The sequence below is a fragment of the Megalops cyprinoides genome, chromosome 19 (assembly GCF_013368585.1).
Source record: "Megalops cyprinoides isolate fMegCyp1 chromosome 19, fMegCyp1.pri, whole genome shotgun sequence".
NCBI classification, from domain to species: Eukaryota; Metazoa; Chordata; class Actinopteri; order Elopiformes; family Megalopidae; genus Megalops; species Megalops cyprinoides.
Genome location: NC_050601.1, coordinates 14,853,940 through 14,877,933, shown reverse-complemented (window position 1 = coordinate 14,877,933; position 23,994 = coordinate 14,853,940). Strand labels below are relative to the sequence as shown.

The following is a 23,994-nucleotide window of genomic DNA, read 5'->3' as shown; positions in this document are numbered from 1 at the left end:
AATATATATATATATATAATTGTGGTTTTATCACATAAACATAGCAATAAAATATAACCTCCAAATAGTCATAATAAAGTATGATTAGAAAAGCCACAAATCACCTTGAAAACAGTGTTTAATTGCCATTAGTAATTGATCTCTAGGTTTGGCACGACACAAGGAAAAAAGTAACTTCTCACCAAATCCCAAACCCACCTAATTAACACGTGCCATTCTCTCAATACTGCTTTGACATGGTAGTGACATTATACCTTTGCTATAATGTTACAGAAACATTGTGATAATTACATGTGCTGGATGGGAAAACTTCTTATTACCAAAATAGCTTGATAAATGGTAAGAACTAAACCTTGCACCAGTTATAGTGGCACAACAGAAGGAATTGCAATGTTGATGTATCATGTACCTCCATTTAGTTATCAATCATAACTGCAATGGAAAAAATATAGGCCACATGTGTGATAATATCAATGTTGACAGCCAAATTCTTCCTCTTTGTTTATTCTGTTCATCCCCTGCTCCCCATTTCATGTCAAAACCAGCAGAATCTATGTCTCAGAGTCTGATTACCACCAAGACTTCAAGCACTCCTTTCTGTCACTGGCTGAAGCGGTCAGACATTGATATCTTGTCAGGATTTTACAAAAGACTAAAAACATTCAGCTCTATTTACAGTGCTGATAAAGTTTTCATTGATCCGTTTGCCCTTCTGTTAAAATACATGAAGACGCCTAGAGAGGCAAGCTAATTGTTTTGGCAGAAATGTTGACTCCCAGAGCAGCTAATTTACACAAGAACATGTTTGGGGAAAAAAATCAGACAAAATATATTCTGCCCACATATTGCCACCGGAGCACGGAAACTGGCCTTATGCAGAAGAGACCTGGGATTCAACCTTCTTTTGTTTTGTCTGTGCAGCATCTGCCACTTCCTGTAGGTACAGAATTCTACACCCAGCCCAGTGCAGACTACTCGTTCTGGTTCTGGCAGGAATGTGCGAGAGTATTTAATTAAAGCAAGAGTAATCAGTGTCAGGCCCTCATTAGGGGCACAGGTGGGACGTGCTGTAAGTGGCCTCCTGCTGCCCTCTCAGACCTCACTGTCATCCTCGCATGCAAGCACGCACACATGCAAGCATTCACGCACGCACGCACACAGGTGTGCATGCATGCACCCACGCACGCACGCACACAGGTGTACATGCATGCACGCACGCACTGTTTTCGTGTGCACTGCTACCATTCAATTTAGCAGAATTACCTCCAGTATATGACATTAGATATAACTAACACGGTCAGCAAGTGAGTACAATCAAACTAATGTTTCTGACACAGTTCTGGATATCTGCCAAGAGATGGCGACATTTTAGAGGACACTGCATACTGCTATAAAGGCCAGCACACCTTACCGCATGTTGTTTACCAAATCCAGGGCATTGCATCAGTGTAATAGACAAACATGTCTAGAATGAATATTGCTCCTACATACAGCACTAAAAAACTGACATTTGAATAGATGCAATAGATGGGCTTGATTGCTCTGGCTCTGCTTTGGTGCAAATTGCCAATCAAATTCAGGAGGACCAGGTGTTCTTATGCACCATCTCTGTTCTTTTTCTTTATACGGCCACCACTTCAGATGTTTGTGCCTGGAATGAATTTGGGAAGTAATACTGCACTGCACTTCTGAGTTCAGGGGTGTAGGCTTTGAAGCTGGTCTCACTCAAATACAACAGGGCACACAGACGCTGTCTATAAGCTGAATGTGTGTATATGTGTGTGTGTATGTTCATAATCAAAGCTATTACCCATTCTGCCATTGCCCTGTTACAAAGGAGCACTTGTTTGAACTAATCTAGATGTACTGATTAATGAAAAGATTCTCCAGGGATGGAAGAATAGAATAGTGTTACACTAGGCAAGTGCAGCCTCCTCATAGACCCCCATGACCTCACCCTTCCCTGGCTCATTAGTTCTACAGAGACAGAGGGGCTGCAGTTCTGTCTACGGGCTGATCGCAATCATATGTCCTCTCATCACTCCTCACCTCTTCATAGGGGGAATTCTTCATATAAACCACCATTCTAATCCATCTCTGCCTCCTCTGTGTCTCTCATATACGCCAGCCATCCCTCACTCACTCAATCACTGTTTCACTCACTTACTCACTGATTCACTCACTTACTCACTGATTCACTCACACACACATACATGCACACGCGCATTCACTCATATTTTTCCCTCTGTTTTGAGTCAGCACCACCCTCCCTCTCTTCATGGGACGTCTCTCCCCTTCTGTCCCTCTCTCTCCTACCCTCTCTGCCACCCTCTCTCAGTCACTCCCTTCTCCTTGTATCCTCCCCTTCCTCCTCCTCTTCCTCTTTGCCCTCTTCATCTCCGAGGGCCTTCTCTGCAGGAACCTCCGGCCTGTGCAGTGATTCTGATTGGCTGTCCAAAGCGCCCATCTCTGCCTGAGGATCTAAGGAAGACAGGAAGCAATGTCAGGAATTTTAACTTCCAACAAATACTTTCCAGTGATCATGGGATGTGTTGAGAAGTGTACCAGTTCATAGACATTTAGGTAAAGTCAACAGAGGGGTATTGAAGTTCCTCACCAGGGAACCGGGAAGCAGTCCAGATATAACATTTTGTAACATTTTGCAAACAAGCTTTGCAATAAACTGGCAAAGGCTGCGATAGGACTGAGCTATGCAGAGACCAATTACAGTGTCTTTAAAGAGGATGTGATCTTTTCATGATATGATAATGCCACTGTCCGTTGTGGAAGAGCTTGAGACTCAGTTCAAGCAGCCTGGTTCTGGCCAGCGTATGCACTTACTTGCTTTCACTCTATGGCTTCCCTTAGCACTTTGCTTTATCAGTGACATTGCAGTATTCAGTGCGTGTTTGAGTGTCTTGGGTGCTTCTTCATAAGTGTATGCTTCAGCACCAGCAGCGGTGCTCAGAATATTGGTGTCCAAGTCAGTGTCACCCCATCAGTGCATGATGTCTGGTTGGGGGGGCCCTGGTGTCAGAGCACCCCCCCCTTTCTCTCCTCACCCTCCTCCCCCAGTGAGAGGTAGTCCTCGCTCTCCTCCCCCTCAGGGGGGTCCTCCAGGGTGGGGCAGGCACCCAGGGTCTGCATGTGTGCTTGAGCCATCCGCTGTACGGCTGTACCCACAGGCAGACAGGCAGACAGACAGACAGACACAGGGACAGAGGGATAGGTTGATTTCGTTTTACCAGGCTTCAGCACTGTGATCGTCACCGCGCTTCACACATGCCGCCAGACAGAAAGGGGATGTGTCTAATGACGTATCAGGCGGGCAGACGGACAAACGGACTGACAGTGACAGACAGACAGCTGAGCTTCAGTGACAGTACGTCCTCTCTTGCCCTCCCTCCAACGGTCTCTCTATTTCTCCCTTTCTTTATGTCTCATTCTGTCGCTTCTAGCAGTGCTGACTCATTACTTCCCCCCTCCCTCTCTCTTTCGCTCTCTTCTTTCTCACTCTCTACCCTCTTCCCTCTCTTCACCACCTCCTGCTGTCTCTCCCTCTCTCCCCAGGTCACCTTGCCTGTTGAGTTCCATGCAGAGCAGGGCTACATGGCAGGAGCTCTGACACATGGGAGCAATACAGAGGGCAAAGAGGCCATGGCTCATATATGGCTCTGTCTTTGTGCAAGGTTGGTAAAAGAATTTGTTGTGAGTAAAGAGCACATGATTTTCATTACTGACAAGCTATGTAAACAGAACTCCCTACAGCCCAATATCTGTTTGTAAACCCGACACTTGCACCTGTCAAAACTGCAGCTCTGATCCTGTCCTGGTAGTTAACTGTATATTTCTACACCATGCCTGGTGCCTGTCTCTTGTGTGTGCAAAAGTTACTGTGTATGTGTGAATATGTGAATGTGTGTTTGTATGTGTGCATCCACACACGTGTGTATCTGTGTGTATGTAAGTCTCTGTCTATGTGTCAATCTGTGTCTACTTGCATGTGCATACGTGTGTGTGTGTGTGTGTGTCTGTGCGTGTGCGTGTGTATCTGTATATGTGTGTGCATGTGTATACTTTCTGTACAGTATGCGTGTGCACGTGTGTATATTGTATGTGTGCATACGTGTATGTCTGTACTGTATGTGTGTGTGTGTGTGCGTGTGTGTGTGTGAGAGTGTGTGTTTGGTTCTGCAGGGAGTGTGACTGTGTCTGGACTGCAGCTGTGAGCGCTGTGCTGTAATCCTGGATGATCCAGAGCCGCACAGCCTCCCACTCACCACACAGCTGTCACTGCTGCTAATCCCACTGATGCACACACACACACACACACACACACACACACACACACACACACACACACACACACACACACACACACAGACACACACAGACACAATCACACATACACACAATCACAAAAAGCCAAAGGCATGGTGGAGCACAGTGCAGCACAGCTAGGTAAAACATAGCATACACTAGGATAGTACACTGGTACAGCAAACACACACAACACCCCATACAGGTCAGGGTTGCGAGTTTGTCCGAATGGTCTAATAACTTCCAAATGGTCTAATATCATAGATATTAGAGTCTGGCGAACACCTCAGGTCTAAGAAAAAAACCTTCCTTTGCTAAATGTACAAATAGAGCTTGTTTGAGACACAACGCCCTCTTCTTATTAGTCGTGGGGTAATTACAGTAATTTAGCCTCTACTTACATAAAATTTGCTCCCCACATTGATAGTCATGCAATCCTGCACGCATACACACACCCACAGATATGCAAACACACGCACACCCCTACCTTTCAGTGATGGAGGCTGATACACACTCGGGTTCACACGCTTGGGCTTGAGGACCCCGTTCTCCCCTACAACCCACTGCAAACAGAGGTGAAGACAGCAGGTGAAGGTAATCAAAGGTAATCGCAGAACAACTGGTAATGGGATTAACAAAAATATACACACTCTATACACCACTATGCTAAAGTTGTGCAATAACATGCTGGTAAAATTCATTTCTACCAAAAGGGGTTTGGATAGAAAGGTCTTTTCTACTTAAAGGTCCTTTGGGACTACACAAGTTAATGTGTTCATTAATGTTATACCCTGTTTATTTTAGTTTAACCTCAATAAAATAACAATAGCCAGTTTGTCATGATTCCTGTGCATACAGATACACACTCCTTTGATTGATAAGATGTAATGGTTATTGAGAAATATCATGGCTTTGATATTTAGATAAAGGTTACATTAACATGTTAAATGCACACATCCATGACATTAAAGATATATCACAATTCAACAACAAAACTTTCACAACTTTCATAGCAAGCAACAAGGTGAGAAGTGTGATGCTGAGATATATAACAGTATAAATACTTTTTAAGAAGTATATAACACCATCGAAGCTATCAAATAGAATAACATTACAATCATAATTACATAGTATTTTTAAACAAGTTTGTTAAATACAGTGTGCTTATCTCTTAAACATTTAGTTTGGATTGAAGGGTATCATTACTTAGGGGATTCAGGCATCCCACATTGGTAAAGGGTAATGATGATGATCATCATTGTCATCTTCATCATCATCACCATGTCCCCTTGGCTTGGCCTGCAGCTGGATCTGCCCATTGGGGGCTTCTTAAATAACATTTTGCTCAGTCCTAAGCTTCTTGCCTGGTCATGTTTTTGTCGCTCTTGCCTTTAATTTATAAAACTATGTTGTTCTTGGTCTTTCAACTAATCTGCATATCCAGACCACTCCACCTGCATTTCTGTGATGTCGATAATATTTTCACTTATAAAATGTCTCTTATACATGCGTTGTTGTGTGTATGGTGTGTATGGTGTGTATATTCTATTTCAAGTACCCAGTGCTAATACATCTTGGAAGTATCACGCTTTTTGTGGCCTTCTTTTAGCATCAATGTTTCAGAGGCATAGTTAGGTGGAGCTCTAAACTTGGTTTGTGCAGTTTTGTGCTGCTTTATCCAAATTCTCTTGAGCCTTCATTACACCTGACTTACTGAGAAAATGTAGCTTTTCATTCCCGTGAAGCAGTGATTACTGCAGCTGAAGTCTGAAGCTTCTGGCGTTCTTCAGTCTGTTCCCTTCTGATTCCATGTTCATCGTGCTTTCTTTTTTCTTTTTGCTCAAGACCCTCATTTCAGTTTTCCTTTCACTGGTTTTCATATGATAGTTTAGGCTGAGTCTGTCCAGTAGCTCTTGGAATATATTCTATATTGGTTTTATTTTGTCTGCAATGTCTATGTCTCAGGATGTTAATGAGTCTTCCTGTGACTGAAACACCAGCTTAAAAATCTTAAAGGGCCTCACCACTGAAGAAATTCCAACAATAAAACACATTTATTTGTTATGAGTTCTGCGTGAACATTCCAGTACTCTTCTTATTTTCGTTGCAGTGATGTCTGGTGGCATCATCCTTCCCAATTCCGTTTTCATGATAATTGTGTGAAACTGTCATTTTTTAACCAGATCTTATCTTTCAGCAGTTTTTATTGAGTTTTTATTTCATTGATATTTCTTAAAAATTCAGTTGAAAGCGTTTGAACTCCATGTCTTTGTATTTTCCCAATACACTGTGACATGTGCTGCATACCTTCTGCCTCTTAGTACATGGCCATTGCACTGCCAAAATAGATATAAACTCAAAGTCCATGCAGGGAGACACAAACTTAAAGGGCAAAAAGACAACTATATCCACAGCTTAGCTACACATCTGATGTTGGTGCTTTTGTTTTGTAATGAAGAAAAATTTTTAAAGAATGTGTAATAACAATGTGATTTTCCAAATGTAATGTAAATGTACAATGAGGTTAAACCTTTCCACTGTGTATACACTACAATATGTCTGAAAAGCAATCTGAGAAGGTTCTTCTTCCCAGGCTGTGGCGGTACTCTCTACCTGATGGGTTGCGTTGTCATCCTCAGGGGACGACTGGTCTGCAACTCTGAACAGCGTGGCAGGTGTGGGCCTCCGGCGGCGGATCTAGCCAAGAAGACAAACAGGGGGACAGAGAAGAGGGCGGTTATTAGCACAAACTAGCCATTAATGCTTACATATGCGTATTCCAGTTGAGTGTACATGCACTTTTGCAGTGGTATAACCACGACATTGAGAGTAAGTCTCAAGTCTAAATGGTACAAGTGTCACGCCAAGATGAGTATGACTGGTGCACACAGTGAAGCAACAATGGCAAACTTTAATGACCAAATCAGAATTCTCCAGGCCTATCATCCTCATGCATCGAGACTGCATTCAAAACCCATGTTATTGTTTTCTGGTCCCAAATCAAGTCTTGTTTCGGTCTTTGGAGTTGAAACGTACTCCAAAGTTTTTGAATAGGATCTATTCTTTTATCTATTAAAATAATACAGTTACCATAATTTCAGTGATACATTTAGCCCATTATGTTTATTTCCGGGAGAAATTCTATCATTTGTGGCCATCTGTTTCAGTTAAGCCAATCGTACAGACTCCCGGACGTTGCTGCTATCTGGGATCTCCAGAACGATTTATAATGGTGGAGTAATTTAAACATTATTGTAAAAGCAGTGTCAGAGTGGATTCATCTTGTTTAAAAAAAAACAACTTTCTTTTGGTATTGTTTGACAATCGGTGTGTGGATATATGTGTATGTGTGTTCGCAAATGTAGCTTAAAGCGTGCTATAGTCTATACATGCTAAACAGCATTCTATATTCTTGCTCTGATCCCTTGCTGGGAGTGATTGAGGATGAGATAGGCACCATGATGGGGTGTGTTTGCTTTATCTGGCCAGGCACATCCTGTTTTTTACTCATGGGGGCCGCATGGCAAGCAGGGAGAATGGACTCCAGTATCCACTGTCACTGGGCTCCTTCAGGCAGGACAGAGTCACACAGTCACTCGCAACTGTGAAGGATAGTTTAACCGGCTCCTTCATAGTAATACTGGGAATTACTCTACTCAAGTACTCTGCATGAATGAAAATAGCAGTAAAATACTAATAGGGCTGTAACAACCCCAGCCTTGACTGAGACCCTAAGGGCTGTTTGTGGTGTCTCAGAACAACCAGGAACCACGTGTTTGTAAAACAAAAAACTGTGTTGCCGAGTAATCATGCCCCGATATTGTAGGCATTCGGCCCATTCATCCTACTTTCAAATTCAAATGGCCCTGTGGTAGGGAGCTCAGTGTTGCCAAAGCACTCGCTGGTCACACAATGGAAACCTACTTTACCAGCAATAATAACAGGAGTTAATTGAGCATGCACTGTACTACACCCTTATGCGCAGCACTCAAAACACATCATAGTTGCATTATTGCTGTCCTCCATAGCCTCTGTTTCACTCAAACTCCCTTTTCTGCCTCTCTCATCCCACTCTCATTTTATCCTATTTACAGTCTTATTTCCACCTCATTTCCTGTCTGGAATGTATCTTAACCCATCTTATACCTCTCTCTGCCTCTCTCTCTCTCTCTCTCTCTCTCTCTCTCGATCCTATTACTGACGTCTTTTGCTCCACAGGTGACATCACCGAGTCTCCATCTGCCCCCGCCCCCCTCGGCTACCTCTCTTCCACAACACACCCGCTCCCACAAAAAGTCACCTGCTATCCGTGCTTTCCCTAACAGAGCTGGGAACACCTGCAGACACACCTGCACACAGGGCTGTGAGAGGGTAGTTAGCCAATCAGATGGAGGAGGAGCAGCAGCAGCCCCAAGCCCTGTTACAGTGGGGGAAATTTGAAGGGGATGGGCTCATGGATTTAGCTGCATCCTGTGTTATACAGGCATTCCTGGAGAATTATTGAAGTATGTGTACACGGGTTTGTGTACTTACAGTACCAGTCAAAAGTATGGACACACCTGATTAAGATAATGGGAAACATGCATTCAAAGACAATTTGATCTAAAGACTTAAGTTTTACATGCTTGAATTTTTTTTTCTTAGACAAATATAAATAGTAAAGCTGATGCCTATGTATGAATTCCTTTCCAAGAAATATTATTTTAAAAATCTAAAATATGAGATTTGTTTATAACACTTTTTGGTCACTGCATAATTCCATTTGTGTTATTTCATAGTTTTGATGTCTTTACAACTACTCTAAAATGTGGAAAATAGTAAAAATAAAGAAAAGTGTTTCCGAACTTTTGACTGGTACTGTATGTGCATTTGTGTTTTCACCCAGTTTTGAGAATGCATGGAGGGATGAGCAGAATAAAATAGCTTTATGTATTTAGAACACACAGCATGTTCATCAAGCAAAAGCTCTGGGTTTATTAATGTGATCACCAGGAGTGAGGCTTCAGGGTGTGACTTTCATATGATAAAGGACACATTCTGCCTAGTAAAGAGCCACCACTACTTTGACACTCAGTCTTTGAATCTGTATGCTGCTGCATCTGTGCAAATTCCCTGTGACTGATGGAAAAAATAGCACAAATGAGGAGACACCATCATCAGCATGATATGAACACACAAACACACTCACACAAGCACAGATACATACATAGTGTCCGGGAACAGCGAGTTCAGAGGGTGTGAATCAGACGCGTGTCACACAAAGGACAGACATGCGACTGCTGTTTGGGTGACCGCGACTAATGACAGAGACTGGCCAGATGACATGACGGCTCTTGTAATTTTCCAGCCCGAATCGCCCGGATTCGCAGTTACATAAGTTCAGCTGTGACTTTTTCATTTGTGAGGATAGTAGGCCACAGATCGTGAGATTACCCTGGGCATTTTTTTTCTTTTTTGCTATTCCATTCCATCTTCTCATCCACACGTAAAAGTAGGTCGTTGTGCCGTTTCCTTTCAACTACACCACTGCTCCTCTGGACTCTTCTGTTGCACGTCTTTGTGAATGCTTTGGGAATATAATATTTATATGTTTGTAACTTCAGGCTAAAAAAGTCTAGCTCGGTCTATTTCATCTAAAATGACATTTCCTTACAAAATACATTTGCTAATTTCAAAACTGATGCCCGCAATCAGTCCACAACCTCCTCCCATTCCGCCATGCATCGCAGCTCCTGATCTCCCAACAATGGCTACAGGTAACGTCTCCCTTCAGTTATAAAATACTGGTCTTAACTTAGTGGGCAGTGAGGAGAACGGCTCTCCATATCTTGAGTGCATCATTAAGCCCTACGCACTGACCAGGTCATTGCTTTTTCCAACTTCTGGATGCCTGGCTGTGCCTTCATAGCTGGACGTCTTGCTTGTTCTGGCCCTGCTGTGGTGAAACGAGCTTCCTCTAGTGGTCAGGTCAGTGAAGGTGCTGGTGATCTTTTGTCAAAGACCCCCCTCTCCAGACTGCACTCTGGCTTCCCTGCCCAAGCATAACTCACTTTCCCTTGTTTGTATAGTTTTACTGTTGGATATGTTTAGTACTGTACGTTCCAAACCCACTTATGTTTGTATATACTCATTTCCAGTACACCATGTAGGAGCTCACTCACACTCAGATGTGATCAGACCTGTACTCATTTTTCATGCTACTTTATTAAACACACTTTGTACGCACGTAGTCAAGATGATACTGTATCTTATCAGCTATATCTTGATGTAATCTCACAAGACCTTTGTCAGCAATTAAGAAACAGACTTAAACTAAACTCAGTTAAGTTTTATGCAATGGTCTTATTAATTCTAGTCAGAAAGAGACTGAGTGAACACATATACAGCTTCTGTCAGTGTGTTAATGAGTTTGGGAGCTCATCAGGGAGAGGACGGTTAACTGAATGAACGCAGCCGGCTCACAGCTCTCTCCCAGGACTGAGACTGCTGAGAAACTGAATGAGTCCCAGTAAAGCTAAGGACAGTCCTACACTCCTCCTCTGTTCTACAGCTGTGAAGTCCATTTTGGCACACTTTCAGTAGAATGGCCACAGACTTCACCAGGATATGTAGGATGTGCAGCGTGTGTATGTGTGTCTGTGTGTGTGTTTGTGTGTGTGTGTGTGTGTATGCATGGGCTGACATACACTCAGCCATCAATCACGCTGAGTGGATTCATTCATGTAGAGTCACTGGACACTCTGTCGAAGGATGACCTCTGGTTCCGGTGCTAATGCGTTTACTGGGAGCGGCAGCACGCGAGAGTTTGATTAGAGTGCGGGACACACATCTGATTTACAACATGTTCCTGCCTCTCCTGTGAGTCTGTCCCTTCCGCTCCCTCTCTCCCTCTCATTCGCAGCGAAGATTGATCTCAGAGCCGGGTGTGTGAGCTGACTCTGTAATAAAGCTGAAATCAATGGAGGGGCCATAACTCAGCGGGCAGCTGTTGGTCCCGCTATCCGGAGCGGTGCTGACGCAGGGAGCCTCTCTGAAGCCGGCGTTCTGGGCCTGCGGTTCGCGTGTCAGAACCGGAACGAGTTCCATCTGATGTGGGACTCCTCCCCCGGGAGGCTTCCTGCAGAACCGCTGCCTCACGGACTGACCTATTAAAAGAAGCGTGAGGACAGCCGAAACTAGATCTGAGGGCCTGCGGGATGGAGCTGGGGGTAAACCCCACCCGCTCCAAAGACAGAGGACGGCACACCCCTATACGCCAATGCTGGCTCACGTCAGGGCACAGATCGGTCTGCCTGACTACAGACTGATTAATTCTGTTAATTAATGTCCGCACTCATGCTGCCCACTTTGCAAAATTGCCGCTAATATGTGACCTGCATTGTGTTCATCCGTGATCTGAAAACTGGGGCGTTCCCTCCCTGCATCTCTGTAATAGTGTTGTCGTAATTTAGTCACCGGGACAGATATAGATTTCAGCTTGCACTGATTGATTGGGCTCACATCTAACCACTTATTTTGTCTCAGTTATACCCATGCTCACACATGCACATATACACATGCACATGCACACATACACAGATATATATACACCGCACACACGCATGTGCGCACGCACACATACACACACAAACACACACACACACACACACCCTCCATCACTCACCAGTCTTTGAGTGTACAGGTACATGAATTCACCTACTTAATGACCTGAGAGTGATGTGATGCACATACACAAATGTGGAGTAAACAAAACAACAACTTCAAAAACTAATCTTCTTGCTCAGCAAAATTTCAGGCAAAAACAGCACTAAAATTCAACAATACTGGGTGCTTTAAATTCAAGGGGGTTTCCTGAAGAGTGCTGAAAATGTTCAGCACTAAGCATAAGAGTGTGCACACCTCCTTCCCAGAATGCCCTGCACTCTCACTGTGGTGAAGGCAGTGAGACAAACAATGTAGCGTAGCTCCCAGAATGCACTGCAGCTCATTCGATGTCAGACTGGAATGCACAACCACTCTGCACACGACAGCCACTCCTGTTGAAAGGGTGTCTGCTGACTACAAGGGAAATACGGACTTGTAAATAATATCCTTGAAACCAGAAACCGGTCTGTTTTTTTTATTTCTATGGAATGCATTGTCATTGTAGCTCTTACGCAATTGACTTGTCAGGTCCATTTAAATTCAGTGGAACAGAATCAGGCAGGAAGCTGAGCTGAGATGCCTGGGTGTGAGTTCAGTACACTGTCACACTGGATGTAAGACGAACAAGCAACACTTGACCCCTGCCAATCAGCTAGGACATCAAACAGCAGGAGGGGGTCTCCAAATTACGCCCAAGGGATGTTAATTGCATCTGTTGGTAGTTAAATACCATATGTACCCCCCACCAACACCCTTAACACCCTACTGCTTTATTAATAAGTAGTATGGATGTCTGTAGCATTGGTTATCTGTGAAAATAGTAGTCTGTAATGAAAGTGATATAATACAGGGTAATGATTTCTAGTGAGTGACAGGGCCTCTGTGGGCTCAGACACAGGGACATGGGCCCTGTTGCCCACAAGGGGATGGAGGGACATCCTTCTGTCAGGATAATCCCCACAGCATGGGGGCTCGCTCCCCTGAATCAGGGATCATTGCTCCCTGTTGACAGACAGCAAGATAAGTGGAACTGGAAGTAGAGCTGAAATCCCTTACTGAACTCAAGAGATCAAGAAGGAGGCCAGGTTAAATTGATCCATGGGTACACGACACATGCTCACTCTCTTTTTTAACACACACTTGCACATGTGAGCACAAACACACATCCACATTCACATGTGCACGCATGCACACACATTCATGCGCGCACACACACATCCAAACGTTCATTCCTTGAATCCTAGGGAAGTGTAAGGGCAGAAATAACATGATTGTATTCTTCTCTTTAGTCCATTCTGAGGTTGTGTTGCCAGATCAAGCTGCCTGTATCTAGCAGACTTTAATGCTGGGCACAGTGTCACAGAGCAGAGTCCCGGGGCACACAGCAAGCCACACTAGCTAGGGCTAGGCCTGTCATGCCATTTTAAAGTAGGTAGGATCTCATATGCAGGTAGCCTAGCGCTGGTCTGGTCAGGTGCACTCAGGGTGAATCATCTATCCCATATATCTGAACGTGCTACAGATATATGCTGCCGCTTGCTTTCTGTGCTGTTTATGAAAAAAGTCAAGTGATAGCAAAGGAACACAAGGTCTTAATCCATGCATTCATCAACAATAGTATTATTACTATGGTCCATTGCAGCTTCTGTAGGAAGTGGTAGGGACTAACACCTCACACTCACATGAAGACATCACATGCAACAACATTGTAAGTTTGTTGAGTGGTTTACAGTTTTTTACAACCGTTTTCACACTTGGGTCAACACCATGCCCACTTTTTCAAAACTTTTCAAAACACGGTGTGCTTAACAACCATGCATATGAGCACATCAGTTAATCTTTCCTGCAATTTGCACTACAACCTCCAAAACACTTAATAATTCACCCAAAAGTGACTTGTGCTGCCATAACTATAGCATGTGCTCTCTCCCGGCAAGACTACTTTGTCACTCAAAATACAATGGACTAAAAAACAGAAACAACTTGAAGCATTGTAAAATGCATATATTATGTGTTGCCGTATCCTCTGTTTTTGCATATATTAGTGCTGCTTGCAAAAAAAGTAAAGTTTACAGTACATATTGCAATACCAAACAAATATATCTGAAATGCTGCAATATGCGTCATGACAGCACTATGCTCCAGTTTCTGAGGTATACTATAGTACAACAAAAAGTCTGCAGATGCTTTTCATTTCTAGTACAGTAAGTGAAACAACAACGCATGATACTACCACTAGAAGTCTGCTGTAGCCCTAATACTGATCCATGGTGTCCTGTATTTTGGGTCAAATTTTTGCCTGAAAAAAATCTTTAGCATATCTCATCCACCCCTACAATCCCCCATGCCCCATAAATATTTGAAGCCAAGAAGCTATCATGACACCAAGAACAAACTTTTTGATCTGTTGTTTTGCCTTTGATACCACTATTGAGTGTGGTAAATTTACTATAGTTGCATTCTTTGGGTCACTTTCTCTCACTAATAGCCCATGACGTATATATACAGCAGTAATAGTGGAAAAATCTCTTCAGCAACAACTACATCTGTATTTTGCCTATATACATGCACATTTCAATGCAAATATGACCACTTTTGTATGGATGGTAACAAGGCTGCAAACAAAAAAACTGAATAAACTTTCTGCTAAAATCAGAATAATGTGTCTTATTTCAAGCGTATAGTTTCATTTGTATGTCAAAATGCAGCATATTTCCATCTACAGTGATCTAAATTTTGTTAGGATTTGAACTGAAAGTTAACTGTTTGAACAGAGTATATAAATGTCTGCAAAATTGGCTGTAGTAGTACAGACTTTTGCTGGTGGTGAACATTGAACAAGTGGTGATTGAATGCATTTTGCATCAAAGCAATGCAAAAGTATACACAGTTTAGTTCACATAGTCTACTGATATGGTGAATGTGTTAAGTGTTTTGAAAAAGTGGACATGGTATTGAGACACGTGTGAAAATGATTGTAAAAAACTGTAAAATGTTCATATATACACATGGCACTGAAAGATTTGAAAGAGTATACAACAGTTTAGTCAGATATTTACAGCAGGGGCTATGCAGCCTTCAAAAGACATGTCCATCAAGATTATCTGGTATAATGCTGATTGTGAAGTACCCGCGACTCTGGTGAAAGTATTTTGGCTGACCACACCTGTGCTATGCCATAAATCACCCCTGCGGACTTAATGCCGGACCGTATGACGCCTGTTTAAAGTGTCATCAGACACACGCTCCATATGAAAATATTTGTGGTTAACCTGTTTACACAACACTCACACATATACACACATGCGCAGACATGCTGTGTTGGACGGCCACTCTATCTGCCACCCTCTTGGCCCCATCTCCCAATCTCCACTACACTCAGTTCCCCTCACCCCCTTCTATGAAATGAAACAGAACCAGGCCTGTAGCGGTAGCAGATCCATTACTTCCTCAAACTACAGCTCAGGCTCCAAGCAATAATGCCTACAACATAACAGTATTACAGCATCGCCTCTGTGGAGGTTATCTTTGTTCTCTGCTTTAATTGAACATGTTTAGGTACACATTTGCAAGCAGCGGTTACATAAAGAGAAGAGCTTCATTGTTCATCATACCTTAAACAGCGCAAATTTGTAACATATGGCACTAACTCTTCCTCCCATGTACCATTTGAAGTGTATTTGCCTCCATTGTTTGTAATAGATTTTTCACATTGTACTCTTATTCTCACTCGTGTACTTAGATATATCTGGAGCATACCAGGATGCCCTACCTTCAAAAATCAACACCAAAGATCTTTAGATAGAGCACAGCAGACAGAGGGGTCAAGCATTCCTGAGTGTGTCGTAAACCTGAATTTGTGGGAATCTGTGTGTGACCAATAATAAACTGCTATCTTATCCTCTCTTATCTAATCTCATCTTTTGCACGCTGTCACATATGAAGAATATGAGTGACACAGGACCAGTGAGACATGAGAGAGATATCAGATATCGCTACGACAATGAGGAAGACCACGGGACACTAGGAGAGAGACCACAGAAAGCTAAGAAAAAGGTTATGCAACACTAAAATGATGTGTGCTTAGTGTGTTTAATTTTAAGCGATGATAAGGGCTTGCATTCAAATCAAGCATTTTAGCAGTTTTCCCCTCATTGAATCATATACTGGTCCAGTTCAGTGTGGCCTGGAGTCTGAGCCCACGATGTCCGTAGGAGACAGAAATATGGTACAGTACAGCACAATGTATCACACTGCAGCACAATTCTGCGGTCATTTGGTGTGAATGAGTGAAAACAGAAGAGTGTGCCATCAGTGACTATCGAGGAGAGTGCCTTGTACCGGAACTATAGCATATTATGTTTATGTCATAAACACAATATCATTGTCATGTTAGATCAATTATTATTTATCATTTATAAAGTTATTGGATAAACTACTTGCATATTACATAGTAAATGTGGGTATTATGCAACGCTCCATGACCCTGCACATTGGACTGGAAATGGATTAACAGGCCTGCAGCAGGCACAGACACTGTGGAGCATAACCACCTGCCATAGGATGTGTTGAGTTCAGAAGGGTCCAGGAAGTGACCATATCTGTAAGACCACATTACCGAAGCCATATTCAACCTGATCCAAGAACAGCACATTTCGGGCTACAGGGACTCTTTCCGCCCACACGGTACAGAATGACACGCCCAACGCAGGGACACCTTTAGCAAAGCTCTCCAAGCGGCATTCCTGGCCTGTCCCCTGAGATGTTCTTGCGATAGGAGGCCGTGTTGACAGTCCCCCAGACCGGCCGTGTTTACCCACAAACACGCTCTGCGGTAAAGGTCACCCGGATGACGTCTGCCCTGACTCTGAGTGGGGCTCCACCCCCCCACTGAGGGCTTCTGTTTGATTTGAGTTTTTCAGCTGAGCAAAAATAAGACTGCAATGCTTGCATGATGTGATTTTAGTTTTGATATAGGAACCCTGCTGCAAGCCGGAGCATGCACTTAAACGCTTACATACACATAAAATTCCAATTCACTCAAATATCAAGATATCAAAAGAGTTAACAGGGAATGTTAATTGTACCGTATATGACAAATTATAAAGTTATTATAGTGTTAATATGATGTTATGTTATTATAGTGTTAATATAATGAAAGGTGAATATTTTGCTTGCATCACAAAATTGGACAAAACACCATTTGTGTTGTTGTTGCTCACTACTGGTTGGATGTAGCAAAAAAAAAAAAAGACTAGGGCTAATCCCCTGATTGCTGGTTTGAAAAGGTCAGAAGCCAGAGGACCTAACAACAAACTCTCACAATTGTAAATTTGGGCTTTAATCCAATGCAAATGTTATTGACGCAGTAATAAAACCACTTAGGGCATGCTGAAACACACAGTGGGTTGAATCATGCCACAGCTGCTATGAGCCATATGTTCTTGCAAATTAAATCTCCAAATCAATGAATCTTCAATATTGAGGGTCTGGACAACCATTGGTGAATAGGTAGCGTTTGGCAGAATCAGATGCAACCTAGAATTTGTCATTTCATAGGCTTCTCTGGTAGAGCTGGGTCCTCAAGTATTAAAACACAGCTTGGTCATCCTCACCCAGTTTTAAAAACAATTTGCATTTTGTCTTTTAAAATTTGAATACCCATTAGAATAAATTTTAGATGCCTCTCTAACAACAGGAAAGTACATACAGGCAGTCAGGTATGTGACAAGTTTTGTTTAAGGATAATCTATTGAAATTTCAACATCTGAAACCCTTTCTTTAAAGTCAGCTGTTAGTTGAACAGCACAATGTCATTCTCTCAGGTTTCCCACTGGAAAATTGATGCTGTCTGAGCCAGAATATCACTCCACCATTATTTATTCAGCATGTGAAGACTGGAAAAAATGTCCAGAAGTGGGTGTGAGGTGCGCAGGCTATCATATTTTCATCCCTGGCAACAGCCAAACACACGAGCATTCAAATTAATCTCGTATAAGCAAATACTGATGAACAGGTTTTGAAATACTATCTCACTGTGACTGATCATGATTTGTGTTTTATTAAAAGGTGACACTTTCAAATAGTTATGATAATTATGACAGTTGTGCAGAAGCACAGAGCATACAGTGCAGGTGATTAGCAGTCATTTTAATATCACTGGCAGTGTGTACTGTGAATATAGTAACAGCGCTGATGTGTTGTCATGTACTGAGAGCAGTGATAGAAGTACTGCTGAAGTTGACCTTGACATTAAACGATGCCAAAAACAGAAAAAAAGTACAATGACAGAGAGGTAAGATGGAGGAACAATGACTATAGGTGGACAATTAAATTTCAGATTTAAGAACAAGGAAGTCCTAGAAATACATAAATGACACAATTCTGTGATTAATCACTGTCACATTTTCATTGTTGACATATAACTTTATATTAATCATAGCACTGAGTCGGCACCTCCTCTGTCAATGAAACGCTTTCAGCTTTGGTGGTCACTTGCTGCACTCTGAGGGCTCATGTCTGAGGATAGCATGATGTCATTGGGTTTCATCAACAGGCAACACTGTGCTGCTGTGTCACTGTGGGTAACTGCGGTGAGAGAGAGTGGTTTAGCCTTTCACAGTGGGCCTCTGTCAGTAAGGGTCTCCCCCCTCTCCCCAAGGTCCAGTACTTAGTGCTCCTAAGATCATATCACTGCGCCCACTCACTTGCTCTCTCTCACTGTCTGAATTCAAACTTTTGTCCCAATCCCTTCTCAGTACTTTTTTGTTTTTCTTACAATTTCTCCTCTTCCTCCCTTCCCTCTGCACAACACCTTCCCTCCTCCCTCTCTCAATACCTCTCAGTCGCAGCACATGTATATGGTAAATATGTAGTTTTCTGTGAATAGGGTTTTGTAAGTCTTTAGTTGGAACCACAGAGACTATAACCAATGCAGTGATCCATAGTACTGCTTGTCAAATGAAATTAATGGTATGGTTGTCTTGAAGACATCGGCTACAACTGCACCACTAAAAATGCCACGATCTCTGTGGAGATTTACCACTGACCAAGACATCCTTCATTCTAGGAAGCCACTCTGCTGTTGGTAGTTCTTAAACACCATAGATAATATGTTTGGGAGTTACAGCATTCTGCACATTTGGCAAGTGGCACCATAATGCAAACTAAAAATCAACTTTCTAAATGTACTGTGCAAAAGACAGATGGCCCAACAACCAGAGGAGAGGGTGTCACAAATGCCAGGCAAGGGTGGGGGCAGTAAACAAGCAGAGCTGAGAGGTCCGCACAGTTTGCAGCTGGTTGTGCAACGGTTCCTCCGAGACGAAGAGAGAAGACAGAACAGGAAGGCAACCGTGTCGACGCGGATGAGCTTTCACTTTCCGCCGCAGCTCTGCACTACCCAGACTCTGGGGGGGTCCCAGCACTGTCTACCCAATCTCCCGTACTTCCCTTGTATCCCCCTCCCCCCCAACTCTTTCTCCGGCTCCTCTTTTCCACCCCTCCCTCTCTCCCTTTCTCTTTACTACACGACAGGTCGTGTCTTACACAGACCGTCCTTCTGCCCATCTCTCCTACGGTTCTGTGTTCCTGGTCCATGGAAACCCAGGAGACCAGGCTACTGGCCTCAGCCTGACACAACACCAGCTCCAGCACCAGCACACAGCATCACTCTGACCCAGTTTCCACTGTCGGCACAAACACACAAGGTCAAGAGATGGATCTCCTCATCCAAAAAGCGCCAAACTTATTTGAACCGGACTGCTCGGCCGGCAGACAGGTAGACAGAGATGGAAACGCAGGAAACTGTGATAAGGGAGAGAGAGAGTTTTGCAATCGTGTACAATTATTAACCTCTTCTGAGAGGGGTTTGGAAATGTTCTTTCAGGGATAGTGGGAGTTATCCTCATGACACTGAGCGGGAAAGAAAACAAACCTTAGCAGAAAAACTGCTGGAAAAACCGGCTGCGCTGACAGAGCAAAGAAAAGGCAAAACAGAGCAATAATAAACAGATCAGGGACCACATGGGGCCACTGCTGGCACTTAGCACCAGCAGCGTTGACTTATCACCCAGATGTAAGCTCAATGTCAGCATAACAGTGCGATTCTACAGTTAATTCTACACATTTTCAAAGGAACACAGATCAATCAGGCACGCCTAGCAAACAAATTTAATTTAGCACGGCGTCCTCTGCAAAGTACAGAGGAGAAAGCCGGGACACACGGGGGCGAACAGGGTGACAGACCCCCCCCCACCCCGCCTCCACTCACCATCTCCACTTGCCGGGGGTCCAGCTGGCTGTGCACTGTCGCCGGGACAGAGAAGTGGATCTTCTTCCTCTCTTTGGTTTGGGCCCCAACCTCAGCTGATGGCGAGGGATCCATGGGTCAGCGTCTCTGGTAGCCACGAGGCTCGTGTCCCTGCTGGAATTTCCCCAAAGAAAAGAAGTGCAGCGTGCCACTCCAACTTTTCCGCTCAGGCTTCTCCTCTCTTTTTTTCTTCTCTAAGCTCTCTTCTCTTTTTGGCTTCTCTGGCCTCTGTTTCCCCTCCCCTCTCTCTCTCTCTCTCTCTCTCTCTCTCTTACTCCCTGTCACTGTGTGAGCAGCCTGTCTTTTCTATTTAGCAGAGTGACTGGGTTGTGTTTCTCTCTCTCTCTCTCTCTCTCTCTCTCTCTCTCTCTCTCTCTCCGCTCCTCTCTGACCACTTACTCACAACCTGTGCCGCAGGAGTGAATGAGGGACGTCCTTAGATCTAGTGCAAAGAGGGAGGGACAGACAGAGGGGGCGGAGAGAAAGAGGAAGGGAGGGAAGAGGAAGGTTTATATATATATATTTATATATATATTTATATATATATATATATATATATATATATATATATATATATAGCTGAAGTTCGTAATCATTTGTAATCAGAAAAAAACGATAATCTTGTCCCTTCTGTTGAGCTGCTCTTGGCTTCTGTTTGTGAATGAGAAAAAGAGGAAGAGAGAGTGACAGAGAAGGAGAGAGAGAGTGATATTGAGCTGAGTGAATGAAAACAGAGGGACTGTAGGAGTGAGTGAGTGGGACAGATGTGGAATGATAGGGATAAAGAGGCAGGTGAAGATGAGTAACAACAAAGGACTATATTTGATGAATTCTGGAACAGAACCATCAAATACTATTATGTAAGACAGTATGTCAACGGATTTGTAAATACTACGCTAACAAAATTAGACACACACAGACTTCCAGAGATTTAACAACACACACTATTCTCAGCAGATCCATTTGATTCCATTCATTTTACACAAACAACTGGCAATCTAGGAACATTGCACAACTTTTACTGGGGCAAACTGCATTTGAGCAGTGACCAATCTGGGTCACTTCAACCCACAATTTGAATCAGTCCTCTCTATCAGACCTAGTTTCATTTACAAATGTAACTGCGTAACCTAATATGACAAAATGGAAAACTAATACCAACAAATGCTGCCTAATTCATTGTTTTGTCTTTGTCCATATTGACAGTAAATTATTCATAACAGGTCATAATGAAATTGAGTAATTCCACTTAACGAATTTGAATCAGGCAAATAACAAAGGCAAACTACATTTTATTAATTAGTTCATCCAGCTGCAATATAACAACATGGGCGTAAGGGGGTGTAGCGCTAGAGATATGGAAAAATGTGGTCACCACCTGGCCACAGAGCGGCCGATTCGAGCGGAGCGCAGCAGAGGGACGCAGGAACAATAATGTGACTCTGTTTCGGCAGCAGAGCTGAGCCCGTTGAGCTCCTGTGTGGAGCGTGGAGCCAGATACATAAACAGCAGCAGCTGTCAGCGGCGGTGAGGGGAGGCCGCCGCTCCGCTATTTGTGGGTCTGTTTTGCAGTCATGTGGTGGAGGGGATTTGGAACCTGGGAGCTGTGAACGCTGAGCTCCTGGTGGGGAGCCATTCCTAATAGGCGGGGAACCGGCGGCGTGGAGGAGAGGGCTGGTTCGCCACCTATCAGGGCCTGCGGGTAGGATCCCACGTGCGGAGGTCTTGGGGGGAGGGGGACATCGTAGGTTATTAATTTGCCGTTTCGACGCGGGTCGGCGGATTTGGAGCTTGCAGGGGTATTTGTGACGCTTTATCCCATTCGGCCGACTTTGTGTGCATTTCTCCCTGATTAGAGCCTGTGTTCGTGCTGCCTGTGTCTGCAGGAAATCGCTCCCCGAGATCTGCTGAATGTGCTCAGGTGAATAAATCACAGCGCAAGGTGCAGATGTGCAGGACAATGCGCCCTGCGAATTCCCTCTCTGGGACCGGATCGCTGACACAGGGCCCTCCCAAACCGGGAGCCTCGCTCCAGAGCCAGAGGCCAGGTTTCACGCCGGCTCCAGCTGCTGGGGAGACGCGCATATGGGGTCAGGGAGGCTCCAGTGACACCTACGCTAAGGGTAGGGTAACCGTAACCTTTCTGACCTCTGGAACCTCTCTAAACTTTAACCTTTCCAAAAAAGGGTGCCCTTTCCAAATGAATGCATATGAGTTAGGGGTACACAGCTCTGACTTCTACTGCCCTCTCTTCCAACTTCCTGAGGACAGGGTGGAGGGAAGGAACTGAATGGAAGGAACCTGCTAAGGACATATGTATCTGTGACTGAATCCATCTGATCCCACAATGGAAGGAACTGAATGAGACAGTCGAGAGTCCAGGTGGACTGACAGGTAGACGGCCCTCTGAAGCTGGACTGATGTGCCCTTTCTCCAGGCTCCATTGTGCTCAGCAGATGTCCCGAAGCCGCTAACCCGCGGGCTGAAATCAGCCTTTTGTAAGACCATACAGGTGTTCTCCTAATCGAATACTGGAGAGCTCTTCAGTCAGCGCTGCGCTAACATCGCGCACCTGCGCTCCCTCATTGACCAAAAGTTATTATGCATACAGTTCCAAGCACCACGGGGGTGGCGTTTTCTGGGGTCGGCCACCCACAGGCCAGGAGCGGACATAGTCCTCGATGGCTGCAGGTGGGCTAGGGGAACTCTTTGCCCCCAGTATCTCACTATCTATAATCCAAAACCCATCATGTCAAAAAAGAGCAGAAACTAATCCAAGGTCATTGTACGGGAAAGAAATGTATTCGCAGCACTGAGGAAACCCATGCCTGACTAGGACAGGGAGCTCTTCAGAAGGTATGGACAGGACACCCCCTGCAGACCAACTCCTGTAATCACATGACAGTGATCTAGCACTGCAACCGGGGATAGCCAGCTCCAGCTATTCAGCAGATTACCGCACACAAATGCTGAGATTACCACAGCCCTAATGACTATTATCATTGTCACCGTGATGAGTATTACTCCAGCCTCAGAGTTCAATCTGGAACATGTGGGGACACCAGAGGCATGTCCACAAACAGGAAATCATCCCTGTTTGGGGCTATACTACACAAGTAACAAGTTGCCAAGCATAGGAGATGCAAACACATGGGGAATGTGGACAGAAATGAGACCATCTGTATGAAATACTGTGAAAAGGCTTTGGAAAAGTAATAATAGAGAGGAATTTGGAAAGGAAATCTCCATAAACACTTGTTTCCTCAGTTCTCAGTACCAGATCTCTCTATGGCACGTCCGTACACATTCCTAGCCCCAGTCCCTATTGTGGCTGTTAATATATCAAGTCACTATTTTCTTGAGGTTTTTCACTGTGTGCCAGCAGCTATCCTAGCCACGGCTCTGAGGAGCCCCGCACAGATTATTTATCAGCAGTTTTTGGCGTCATATTTAATTATGCTTGGTAAAACATAAAAGACTTTTTTTTTAGACTTCAGAGTTAGATTGGAGTGGAGGGGGCAAATCCCCTATAAATCTTTCACTCTTGCAAACTCCTTTCTCCATGAATGAGCGCCACCTGCTGGTGTGAAATCATGGTGGCCTTGATTTGATTTAACAATAATATTTTTCATTCAATGCCCCCTAGCGTTCATATGTGGAACCTGCTAAGGACATATGCATCTGTGATGTGATGACTGAAAGGTGCCCAGTTGAGGCTC

At 43.9% G+C, this 23,994-nt stretch overlaps 1 protein-coding gene across 1 annotated transcript; it reads right to left on the bottom strand.

The window, feature by feature from the left end:
* Nucleotides 1-2,338: 2,338 nt before the first annotated feature.
* On the bottom strand, nucleotides 2,339-20,702 carry ppp1r1b (protein phosphatase 1, regulatory (inhibitor) subunit 1B). The gene is made up of 5 exons (XM_036552883.1): nucleotides 20,237-20,702; nucleotides 6,934-7,017; nucleotides 4,808-4,883; nucleotides 3,063-3,173; nucleotides 2,339-2,481 (listed from the first exon to the last, which is right to left on the bottom strand). Exons 1-5 carry the CDS (start codon nucleotides 20,348-20,350, stop codon nucleotides 2,339-2,341), a joined length of 528 nt encoding a protein of 175 aa, XP_036408776.1. The 5' UTR covers nucleotides 20,351-20,702.
* Between the last annotated feature and the right edge of the window lie 3,292 nt (nucleotides 20,703-23,994).

Coding starts and splice junctions, on each gene's coding strand:
- ppp1r1b (XM_036552883.1), bottom strand. CDS start 20,350: ATGGATCCCTCGCCATCAGCTGAGGTTGGGGCCCAAACCAAAGAGAGG. Junction 7,018..20,236: donor ACCCCCGGCAAGTGGAGATG/GTGAGTGGAGGC, acceptor CTTCTTGGCTAG/ATCCGCCGCCGGAGGCCCAC. Junction 3,174..4,807: donor TCAGCCTCCATCACTGAAAG/GTAGGGGTGTGC, acceptor CTGTGGGTACAG/CCGTACAGCGGATGGCTCAA.